Source organism: Dipteris shenzhenensis, chromosome 4 (assembly GCF_047967505.1).
Source record: "Dipteris shenzhenensis isolate YYH24624 ecotype China chromosome 4, Dip_SZ_1.0, whole genome shotgun sequence".
NCBI lineage: Eukaryota > Viridiplantae > Streptophyta > Polypodiopsida > Gleicheniales > Dipteridaceae > Dipteris > Dipteris shenzhenensis.
In genome coordinates this window covers 7535310-7547765 of record NC_141599.1, presented here as the reverse complement: position 1 = coordinate 7547765, position 12456 = coordinate 7535310, and the positions used below count along the sequence as shown (strand labels likewise).

General features: G+C 46.0%; 1 protein-coding gene across 2 annotated transcripts in view; it reads right to left on the bottom strand.

Annotated features, from left to right (window-relative positions):
* LOC147902407 (indole-3-acetaldehyde oxidase-like) overlaps positions 1–8353 on the bottom strand; it is a 56839-nt gene extending 48486 nt beyond the window's left edge. For both annotated transcript variants that reach the window (XM_087373462.1, XM_087373461.1), the window contains exons 1-6: positions 8204–8353; positions 6203–8104; positions 5696–5955; positions 5152–5361; positions 4829–5047; positions 3756–4724 (exon numbers count right to left, since the gene is read on the bottom strand). In XM_087373462.1, the coding sequence (XP_087229588.1) occupies positions 3756–4724; positions 4829–5047; positions 5152–5361; positions 5696–5955; positions 6203–8104; positions 8204–8348 (3705 nt within the window). In that variant the 5' untranslated portion in view covers positions 8349–8353. The remainder of the gene's footprint in view (positions 1–3755; positions 4725–4828; positions 5048–5151; positions 5362–5695; positions 5956–6202; positions 8105–8203) is intronic.
* Between the last annotated feature and the right edge of the window lie 4103 nt (positions 8354–12456).

The following is a 12456-nucleotide window of genomic DNA, read 5'->3' as shown; positions in this document are numbered from 1 at the left end:
TACATGCACGCGTCCGTACAGCCGGTACGGCTTTCGTACAGCCGGTACGGCTGGCTGTACCTGTCGCGGCGTCCGTACAGCCGGTACGGCTGGTCGCGGTTGCTGCCTTGCAGTCGGTCGACTGGCTGCGCGCGGCCGGTGCTGCACGCTGGCTGCGCCCGCCTGGTAGGCTGCGGCCGCCGGGTAGCGGGTAGCAGCTAGCTGCTGCTGCAGCTATGGGTGCTCGCGCACCTGCTGCGCGCGGCGGGTGCCCTGGCTTGCTGCCACGCCCTGCTCGCTGTTGAGGGCACGAGGCCCGAGGGGAGAGGAAGGGGTAGAGGGAGGGGTAGACCGGAGTGAGAGAGTGGCTCTGATACCACTTGTGAGGGAAAGAGAGGAGGTGGAACGTTAGGAGAGGGAGACACAAGAAGTGTGGGTGTGTAAAAAGTGTTGAGCCACACCACAAACTCTAAGGTTTTATTAGGATTAGGGATTCACCCTATGACTGTCTTAAGACAATCATAGGGGTCATAACTTTTAATGGGTGGCAATGTGCCTTTACCCCAACATTGCATACTTCCTTGAGTGTTGATATGCAAGCCTTAACACTTGGGTCTTCAATCTTCTCCACCTTCGTCCAAATGAGGCTATACTTCCGGTCCTTCTCACCTCTTGTTTTCTGATCCGGTGAGCTCTCCGTTGTCCCCATATTGGCAACTTTGATGGTGTCTTAACCCCTTCTTGCGGCTTTGAATCTCTTCACTTGGAGCCCATGTTTGTTGGTCTGAATTTTTCCCGTTTTTCAGGTCTGATTTCCCCCCCGTTTGTTTCCGTTTGCAGGTCTTTTTCAGGCCCTTGTCAAATGTGATCGACCATAGGCTCACAAGGTCCCTTGGTGTAGGTACAACAGTTCGAGGGAGGGCCTGGGGTCCTTGGTGTAGACAACAACGACTCACGGGGGGTCTCGAGTCCTTGGCATCGGCAATAGGGCTTACGGGGGGACCTGGAGCCTCTAGCACAGATAGCAGCTCATGGAGGGGGGTCTGGAGCCCTTGGCACAGCTCATGGGGGGGCTTGGAGCCCCTGACGCAAGCTAGCAGCTCACAAAGGCTGGAAGCCCTGGCGTAGGTGCCTGCAACTAGGCGTCTGGCCTAGCGGAGGCCCGGTGGCAGCAAGGCCCCATAGGTGCAATGAACAGCAGCAGCAAGGCGACCCGCGGAGGCAGCAGTAGCAGTAGCGTGGTGACGCGTGGCAACAGAGATGGCGCAGCAGCCAAAGGGCGCAACTGCAGTGTGGGTGTGAAGCAGAGATGGTGTGACAGAGCAGGAGCTGATGGTGAGGCTGAGGTTGGAGCTGCTGAAGGCAAGGTTGAGGGCGGAGGGAGGAAGGCGGGGGGGGGGGGGGGGTTTGAGGGAGAGAGATAGGATTAGATGTCACATCAAAAGTGTCTACAAAGGGTGGGGAGGTGGACTTATATAGGCCCCTCCAATATATCTCCTTTTTTACCCTCTCTAGGCCTAAACTTCAGTTAGTCAAATTAGCCCTAACCCTCACTAACTTGGCCCAAACTTGGCCTTCATTACAATCCATCCCTCAAAAATAATTGTCCTCAAAATTGCAAGTGATGGCTAGCACCCTGAGGTAAACAGGACATATTCCTTCATGCATGCCACCAGCGTCAAAAGGAAATGTGCTATATACATTTGTCTTGGGTGTTGTGGCATCGCTGGGTCATGTGGGTGATAATCCATCTTGGCATGCTCATCATCACAAAGCTCCATAATCACGTAAGTTTCGGATGTCCCCATGGTTTTTATTTTGCACACCCCATTGTGCTTTGCTGTCCACTTTTCTCCACATGGGACACATTGATTGCTTTGCCATATACCCCACAAGGTAGCTTCAATGAGCTGTCTTTGCCTTGCATCTTTGGTTATGCTGTCCTTACCAAATGTGAAGAACTGAAAATCATCTTCATTACAGCTGTCTCAAACAGCTCCACAAGCTGTTGTAATTCCCCAACATTCCATGGATCTAGAGTTCTCCCATATGAGATAACATAGGGCTCCAATAGTTGGATGCTAGCATACATGTCTTTCGGATGTCTTCCAAAGATGATGTCTTTGTTGAAACATTGTGCACCTAGTTCCCACCAAAAAAAAAAAAAAAGAAACATTGTGCACCTAGCCTCCGAACAACCAAAGAATATGAGAGAGACCAATCAGGCCTGCTAGGAGTCATTGTGCACCTAGCCTCCGAACAACCAAAGAATATGACAAAGACCCAATCAGGCCTGCTAGAGTCATGTAAGCATGGTCCCACAATGTTTCCTTGTTATTGGGTAGACCAAAGTCCAACCCCCTGACAAAAAAATAATCAAACATATTGTTTGAACCTATTTTGGTAGACCGAGCAAGAATTGGATGGAACAGGTAAATGCCAGATCCTGTTTGATCTTCATTTGCTTTAGGCCGAAAATGGTCAGCTGTCCATGTTACTCTTGTAGTAAGAAGACAATACAAACATTTCCATCAAGTGGGCTGCTGTTTTTATTTGAGCCACCATCCCCACAAAATTTGCAGCTGTAATCACCTAAAACAACAAGATTTTTTTCTTGCATATGGAGGCATCTTCTATGGCCTTGAAGTATGATTCGGCTGTGTACTAGGGAGAGGCGTAGCATGTCTGGGCTGCATTTCCAGCATTCACATAAGTGTATTCTCCTTAGATGTCAGGTTTCCATTGTTATAGGCTTGCTTATCCTTTGTCATAACTCTAGGCATCATAGCTCTAACAATAGTTGAACATGTAAGGTACAACCACCATCATATCTATCCCTACCATCAATAAATGACACCTCTATCAAATCCAGTAGTCAATTGAATATGTAAGGTACAACCGTCATCATATCATGCAAGGTGTTTCGTGCTTCCAATGCACTAGCCTTTGTGCAAAGTGCATTTCAGCTTGGAGTCCACCTGAAATCTGATGCATGACAATCTTCTCAATAAGCCTGAAAGGAGAAAATACTTGATGCAATACATCCAAAAAGATCAGGTGGCAAATATCCTAACCAAGAAGCGAGAATTTTTCCAACCTGATGGGTACAAAGCCTAATCCATTGTTCATCCACCGAAAGTATTGGAAAAGCTAGGGGCGAATTATGGATTTTACTTCATTTTAAATCACCCTTGGGGTGCTTTGGGGTTAGGACTATTTGAAGGTCAAAAGAGTGGTAGTCAAACTTGAGGTCCTAGGTTAGACACTGATGATATTATGTCATGGACTAGTGGTCAGAGATTTTTAATGACTACACGACATGGCATACTCCCACCATGGATGGAGGGGATGGGTGCCACATGGCACAAAATCAATGGTCTAACTTATGTGATATATGCATGTGTGTATACTGTGTGACGTGTCAGTGCCATAGAGGATGAGACTGAGGCCTGGCCGCTATGAGAAGCCCCGAGGTGGGTTCACCCCTACACCTCCTTAATAGGATTTGCTATGTATTGGTTTCATTGTTGATGTTGCAGTTGGTGCTGCATTTCAGTTTTGGTACTTCCAGTGTTGGCATTTTCCATTGCAGTAATTAAGATTGTGCGTTCATCTATTCCTACCTTGGTATGTGTGTGGAGGGCAGGGCATCACAGTCTGGTGAGCCTCCACCCTGTTTTCTTTCAAGAACTTATATGGGGAATCTATGACACAAGATGATTAATAATAACATAGTGCAAAAGTTTACTAGGTTTAATAGCAACTTTCAAACATACCGCCTTGATCAGCTCGTTCCAAGAAATGCCACCTGAGGACTCTTGTTCCTTCTTTGCCTTCAGTGGCATAAGCCTGCTGACAAGTATTTGACATGCGCGCCTTACAGCTTCACAACTTCCTTCAGAGGCAGTGCTGCCTGCTGTCATTCCCCCATGTGGCAGGCTAATGCTATCTGCCTGCACCACACGTACCTTCAATGACTCTGAGAGTGCTCTATCTGTTGGCCACAGCTGGCCTAGTCCATATATAGCTGTCTGCTTCACTTTGGTCCATAAGCCTTGCCCTATCTCAATTCCTCCAACCTCAACCACCACAGAACCATCCCCAAAGATACTTACTCTTGCAGGTTTGGGCGTTTGCTCTACATTGTATATGCATGGTATCATTGATAATCCCCTTTTGAACCATGTGTTGGTAAGATTGAAATTACAAACAGTTTTTTCTCTTGCTTCCATACGCTTTGACAGCGTACTCCAAATTGAGGGTAGAGTGTGGCCTTCAGAGCTATCAATATTACAATTACTGTAGAAAACTTTGAGACTGTCAAGTGTGTGCATGTTCCTTTCAATCACTGTGTGCACATCTAAACCCAAGGTGGCTGCAACATGCTCAAGCACACTATCAGCAATGAATGATCCTTGAAGATGACCTGGTGCTCGCATAGCTGTTTTGCTGGATAGATTTGTTTTGCATACTTTGTACTGAACATTTAGGGATCCCCAGTTGTATTTTTGCAGTCCCCCATGAATGGCCACGGGCATGAACGGACTGAGGTCTTCTGACCAGCCGGCATCAATAAAAACCTTAGCTTGAAGACCAGTCACCGTGCCATCAGATCTGAAGCCAACCGAATAAATTGTTCTGGTTGGGTGTCGTCCACCCATCATGCTCATGTCAGTGTTACGGTCCAGATACATCCGCACAGGACGTCTTAGCTTATATGCTGCGACCGCGCATGCTGCTGCCACCTGAGACTCCAAAAGTCAAATAAGAGGAGACCCTGTTGGAGAGTCTCTCGAAAAATAATACTAAGATTAGACGTCTTATTTAAGAGAGGTAAATTTCTCATTACCGTAATGTTCCTGAAGGCTTTCCCTCCAAAACCACCCCCTACTCTTCTTGTTATTATCCTGATGTTATGAGCTGGAAGACCAAGACAAACAGAGATACGCGTTTGTAAAAAATCAGGGCTTTGACATGAGCTATAAAGCAGCATGCAGTCATCTTCGTCTGGAATGGCTAGCGCTGTTTGGGTCTCCATGTAGAAAAAGTATTGTGACCCTGTCCTCACCTATAAATATCAAGTGTTAGTTGCTCTGCCCCAACCAGTGAACGCTTAAAAGCAGTTACCAAAAGAAATCAGAGTGGACACTTTCTTCTGAGGAACTCATTTACCTCAGCCTCTTCAATTCTGTGATCTGCTGCAGAAAATCCCTTATCGATGTCTCCTACTTGTTTTGAAGCAACGAAAGGTAATAGTGGAAAGAAAGAATTCTTTTCCACTGCATCTTCGATAGACAGCACAGGTGATCCCAGGTTATCCAAATCATACTCCACTTTTACCCTTTCTGCAGCATCTTTTGCATGTTGTGGAGAATCTGCAACCTGGAAAACCAATCCAGAGCACGAACGTTGTTCTGGACCTTTGGCATTTTGCGAGATATTTAAGCAGTTTAAGAAATTAAAGGTCCTGCATATAGGGAAATTATGTGGAACAAGATTGTTCTTTCCTCTTATAATTTACAGTACAGAAAATGTTTTCCTAATATTTCCGTACGTATCACACCTTCCTCCCAATTGGTATTTTTGCCTGTGCTTAATTTCTTTTCGTTCTTGTTTTATATAGGCCGAGAAGCTCAAAACGCATATTTATAATCCATTGACGGCCGTGAAATTCTACCATACGTATTGAGAACGAGAAGATGGATCGAGTGGATACCACGACACCCAGGGGATGGCCGACGTACTCAGTCACATCTGTTGCAAAAAGGTTTTCTGGTGCACCAAAAGCTGCAACTCCAACATTTGCCCCTCCTTTGGGAATGTCGTCAGCAGATATATATGCTACTACACCAGGAGATGCAAGTGCGAGTTTTGGATCAAAAATTTTGATATTCGCATAAGCTTTTTCGCTTGAAACAAATGCTGCAAAGAGACAATGATCTGGAGAAGGAATGTCATCAACGTAGACTGCCTCTCCTGGATAAAAATCAATCACATCGTCAACTATCGATGAAACAATGCGCAAACAAGCTGATAATCTGGTTCTACATTAGCGAACAGGAAAGTCCTGCATCAAAGATGCTGATAAGCGATCCAAACACCAGAGTGGGATACATTGGAGGAAAACAGAGTGATTGCTTATTGTTTTCGAAGGAAAGGAAGAGCCATAAAAGCCCCGAAGAGAGCTAAGCCTTAGAGTAAAGAAAACATAGGCCGTATCCACCTGCTGCTTGAATTTTAGCCTCTGACTTTTGTATCGGCTTCCCAACCGAGTTCTCGTCACAAGCTGGTACAATTTGTTTCCCGGATATGTAAATCCGGTCCGTGCAGGTTTGGGAGGCTTCAGGAACACACTTTGACGCATTGCTGCCGTTCAACTCCACTGCGTTGGAATCATCTCCGTGGGAAACATTGAGTGCACCATTGACCAAGGAGCGCGTCGGCATCTCCGGTAACATTGGTCGGAAAAAATCAAATAAGAAGCCAACGGCCAGACTAGACCTGAAACTCGCTTTCCTTGTTCCTTTCAAAGGAGCTGCTATCTCAGTCTTTAACATCTCGATGGCTTCGAGAAGAACGTCCGAACTCATCGTTTTACCAATAAGGAATCTTTCTACTGTTCGTGCTCGAATGGCATGCTTCTGTCCAAATGCTCCAAACGCCAGTTTTACGTCGATGATCGAATGCTTTGTACAGGATTGATTTGCAGAGACGTCTGCAAGGAAAGCAGCGTTGAGAAGTGCCAAAGAATTTCCCAGTTGACGCGGGGCGGCCCTGAAACTTTTGAACGAGCGCGTCGTGGAGAAATTATCCTGAGGATTTCTGTCAACAAGAACTGAATCTGCCAATCTTTCGCGTGTTTGATCGCCGTTGGCGTGGCCGTTAGGCAGCGGTTCATCTGTGTTGGAGCAGAGGTCCTGGCAACTCTGCTCATTACGCCATAAAGGTATAGAAATCGACTCCAATACTACACCTGGCTCTAGCGAACCCTTCTCTAAGAAATCCGCCATTCTCAGAAAGGAGAGATTTCCATTGGCACCTCTCAGCTTGAGAGTCACACCCACAGCTAAGAAGAGTGTCGCTACATCCGAGTCGAAGGAATACTGTTGAGCCATGATCAGGTTACCGCCGATGCTGGCGCGATTGCGCACATGAGGATTGGCCACTTTTTTCAGGTGCGAAGCGATTCCACGAAACACTGAAGCATTGGCAGCTTGTGCAGAACGCGACTTGTTTTCCAGTGCATCGATCAGCTTCGCGATACTCACAGCACATCCTACCTCTATCGAATTGTTCGTCTCTCGAAGTATTAGCAACTCCGGAACATGGCTGATGTCGATGTATACCTTAGGCTTCTGATCCTTGTAGTACCCGGCACTAGTGTTTCCGACTACCAGCTTCAATTCAGTTCTCCCCTGATGCAGTCGCAAAGCTTCGAAAACGGATTCTAACGTGGGAGTTTCAATCCAGAGCCTTTCTTCGCCGTTTGGAGCTGCTTCCATGTACTTAACAGTCAGGGGAGCTGGCTTGAGAGCCGGTCCATCGTCGCAGGAAGCCAATTGTGCTCTGGAATTCAGCTCCTCGATAAGAAATTGCGGGAAGGCAGGATCTCTCCCCACAGCGTACGCAGGCAGAAGGCTAACATCGGCCTCTTTAGCCGATGTCCAGAATGTGTTTATGCCGAGGTCTTCTACGTCGACGTCTCCAGCGAAGCTTTTGCACGCGTCGAGTATCGGCCTGTAGCCCGTGCATCTGCACAAGTTTCCGACGATGGCCTTCTGTGCGTCTTCCACAGACAGGTTGGGCAGCGTAGTACACAAGGTAGTGGAGTGATCGTTGGTTATAATTCCATCGGATTGCTTAGATTGAGCACGGCGCAGGCAGCTGTACATGGACATGCACATTCCAGGGGTGCAGAAACCGCATTGCGAGCCATGGAACCCGGCAATTCTCTCTTGCACGGCATGGAATCCGGTCTGCGAGCTACCGAGCCCCTCGATGGTGGTCACAGCGCAGCCATCGAGGGAGCAAAGCAAGGTGAGGCAAGAATTGACGGTGAATTCCTCAATGAGGCGGGAGGAAACGTCATATCTGGAGACGAGGACGAGGCAAGCGCCACATCCACCTGCAAGGAAACGAAACATGAAAGAGATGATCAGAAGCGTAACTGTTGAGCTGAGAGTGAGAAGAATTGGGACGAGGAATATGGGAGAGGTGGAGCAACCTTCAGCACAGGAGAGCTTGGTGCCGGTGAAGCGAGTGTGGAGGCGGAGGTAAGAGAGCAAGGTGAGGGAGGGGTCGAGGGAGGGGAGGCGAACGGGGGAGCCATTGAGGGAGAAGACGAGGGGGCGGGACGAAGCATGGTGCATGGTCGCGATGGCTGGTTTCTGCAGCTCTGCCTATCAGTTGGCTAAGTTAGCCCAAGAGATCAAATGGAGGTGGCACACACAACACCACGTGGCCAAGAGATCGTCTCACGGCACTTGCGTCTTGTAATAACACACACAAGATCTCCCATCTCGGTTGCACCGTCTGCAACCACTTCAAACTGCCTCCGATGCCTCTGCATACGCGCCTGTGGTGAGAGAGGTAGTAGTCTCTCAAGCCATCAACCGGCTGCACCAGTCCAGCATTCCAACGCTGGGCTTGAATCTTCACTTTTTAGCCTGCTGGGTTGGCAGTCCTCTCTTAGGGGAAGCCGGAAGCTCAGCATTAAGGCTTCGTCCGGGGATGTCGAACTGCCATGCCACTAGGAGTGCTCCAGCCCTACTAGCATCGATCCATTTTGTGCAAAGCAGAAATTCCCCATTTTTTTGTTGCTTCGTTTGTTGGGAAATGCGTGATTGGTGCACTTGTTGCACCACTGCATGTCTGCCACCATAGTCAATCCAAAGCCACGTCTCTTCTCTATGTTTAGAGGTTGAGCTATTGTGCATGGCAGGGGGAGCGGTAATGTGCATGGCAAGGAGTTTTTGGTTTCAGTGGACGCGTCCATGGCCTGTGTTTGATGGCGTTGTAACTCTATCTCTTCATAGCCATTCCCTGCCCAATGTCACTCGTGTAGTTTCTTCCCTGATGTCGAGAGCTATTCATCTTCTTGATATCCCCCTTAGCAAGCGAACTCATCTTTCTTGAACTTCAGCCAACCTTAGTCAGCCAACTATATGTAATCTATAGATTATTGTTGCTTCCATCTGTCAATCCCACACCGAAAGTCTCTCTCCTTAGCTACATGGCTCAATGCCATAGAGAAGACTAGGATCACAACCTTGAAGAGGTCGGCCAGGAGCTCAAGTAAATGAGAATTTCTGATTTAAATCGTGAGCGTGACGAAATCGAGGAGCCTAAGTTCTAGGGGGAAGGTTACAATATCTATAGTGGAGAGCCAAAGAATGCGACTTACAGCAGCGAAGAAGTGGTCGAAGGAAGAAACACTTATCCTCCCATGCAGCAGAAAGGTTTCTTCGGACACGTACGCCCGAGCGAAGATGGTTCTAGTTTGATCAGTCCCAAGGAATACGACGACGAGAAGGTATCCACTAATGTTGGCTCCCATGTTCCTAGTGTCAAGGGCTACACAAAGAACAAGGATGATACTGTTCTAGAAAATGATGTTCAGGCGAAGATCCCCAGTTCAAGGGGGGGGAAATGTCAGAGCCCAAGCGACGCCCTTAGCCCCCAGTCATACAGGTACGAGAAGTTTCTTGCCATTCAGGGCTTGAAGTTACTGTAGCGGACGAGGGCCGACGGAATGAGTGTGACACTGATCGTAGCAACATGGGCTTCAAAGAGTCACATGCCTAAGGACAAAGACAATATCCCAACATACGCAGGCTTGAATTACTATCCTATGGCGAAAGCCTCTCGTGACTTCGATCTTGCTGACCTTGGTTCAAAGGAGGATTTACGGCGAAAGCCTCTCGTGACTTCGATCTTGCTGACCTTGGTTCAAAGGAGGATTCTACACTTGAGAGGAACAACGAGACGGTTGGGCAGAGGCAGGTTGAGACGGGTCGCTTCGCGCAGCTTGGAGTACAACAGCTCAGAGAAATCCGATACTTTCAGCGAGAGTGGTCAAGAGCAGATTGAGATGCTTGCTTCGATTAATAGCAAGGGTTGTGAGCTAAAACCCTCCACCTATAGTTGTCAAAGTTTTTAAGGACAGGACTACCGGTACTGTCACAGAAGAGAGACGTGAAATCTAAAGTCTAATTAATAAACACCCTATCGTGAGAGGAAAAATCTACACTAGAGGAGGCTACTATTCAAATTGCTATTGTTTCCAATGTGTGTAAACACATTAGCTCTTGTCAAGCAATCAGATTGTAGAGAGGCATTCTTCTTCAAGAATACAACACTATCCATGATGCTCAATTCAAAGGAAAACATGCCTATTGCAAAAATCTCAAGGGACCTTGGAGTCCCCCATCACTTGTACAAGGCAAAAACATGGGTGGAACATGATGCTGTGATAAACTATTCTCATTGGCTACATGCCAAAAGAAAATAAGATGCAGGGCAATGACATACGAAATGAAAGATCCACATGTTGGAAAGATAAGATGCATGCATCCTCTAACAAGAAGGATGCTTGTAAAAAGTGCATGGGGACAAAAATTTACATACAACACCCAATGCACGTACTCGATGAGCCTCAGATAATCAATCTCTTTAAACTAACTTCATTTGCACGTGATGTGATTAGCTAATGCGCATTGTGAGTTACACATGTTCTATTACGTGCATATGCTTCTGTCACCATATATACATGTATATTGCTACTCTAAACTCTGTGCTACTTAGTAGGAGTAACGCATGCTACTTAGTCCTTCATGTCGTAAAATTAAGCCTGAACATGTTCTGCTACTCTGAACTCTATGCTATTTTGTAGAACTAACTCATGCTACTTTTTATAATAAATAGCATAGCATATTGTGATATCTTGGATCACAATTGGGAACTAGCATATTCCAGTAGCCACATAATGCCAAGTTGCATGGTGTACTAATAGGGAGGGTATGTAAACTAGCATGTGGTAGTCACTACATTATGCTATCTAGATTGGTATTATAACAAGAACAGTCTGATAACTAGTGTTTGACACTTCCAAGTATTGGTTGCTAAGTAGCATGGTTTGATAATTTGTGATGCTAACTAGCATGGTCTAATTATAAGCATGGTCTGACCTACATTATGCTAACTAGTAGGGTCTGATAACTAGCACTTGATGCTGCTTAGTAGCATGGTCTGATAACTAGCATGGCCCATTAACTACATTGTGCTAACTAGAAGGGTCTGATAACTAGCAATTGATCCTTCTAAGTAGACATTGCTAAGTAGCATGGTTTGATATTAGCATGGCCCAATAACTATATAATGCTAACTAGCATGATCCATTTACTATATTATCTACTAAGTAGCATGAAATGATGAATAGCATGGTCACACAATAATCATGGTTTGAGAACAAGCATGGTTTGAACCAGTTTATGCTGATTAGAATGGCCTTATAACAAGCATGGTTGGACCTAGATTATGCTAACTATCATGGTCTTATAACAAGCATGATTGGATCTAGATTATGCTAACTAGCATGGTCTTATAGCAAAAATGGTTGGCCCTAAATTATGATAACTAGCATGGTGTAATAACAAGCACGATATGATACATATTACATAGCGTGGTGACATAGTAAGCATTGTATGATAAGTAGCATGGTTAGATACTAAGCAAGTCCAAGCTCAAGGTCTTTATCACAGATAGCTAAGTGGCCCACTGGCAAGCCGAACGATTCAAGAACTACACACACAATTTCTTGATGTTGTGGTTGTTTCAATTGTTGTTGTAGATCTTGCAGAGAATTATGCATTCGAGGAGCAAAATGAGATACAATCCATGCACTGTCAGTCAAGTTAGATAACAATTTTTGTACACATAATGTACTATCTCCAAGTAGGGGAAATAAAAAAAATAGTCAATTTCTTCATGCCAGATGACAGGGTGCACAACACATTGTTTGTCCAGTATTGCTTTATGTTGCATTATGATTGGCTACAAAAATAGGGTGTTGCTCCAAAAATACAGTGGGTTTGGTCAGATGGTGTAGCCTCACAGTTTAAGGCTGCCAGGCCGTTCTATTCTGTTGCAAGATATGCCGGACTAATAGGGGTGGAGATGAGATCGTTCTTGTTTGGATCAATGCATGGCAAGGGAGAGTATGATGGTGCTAGAGTTGTGGTAAGGAGAACATTGACAAATGAGCAGTTAAAGCCCACTAGTCCCATCTTGAAGTGTGTAGCTGATGTGATTACTTTTCTATGAGACTTCTTCTCAAAGAGAAACATAGCATATCATTCAAACGAAAGGGATTGCAATTGTGTGTTTGGGAGATTAAACAGGTAGATGTGAACAGAGACGTGAAGTGGAATTATGAGAGTATTTCAAAGTATCACTCATTCATTTTGTGGTCATAGCCCA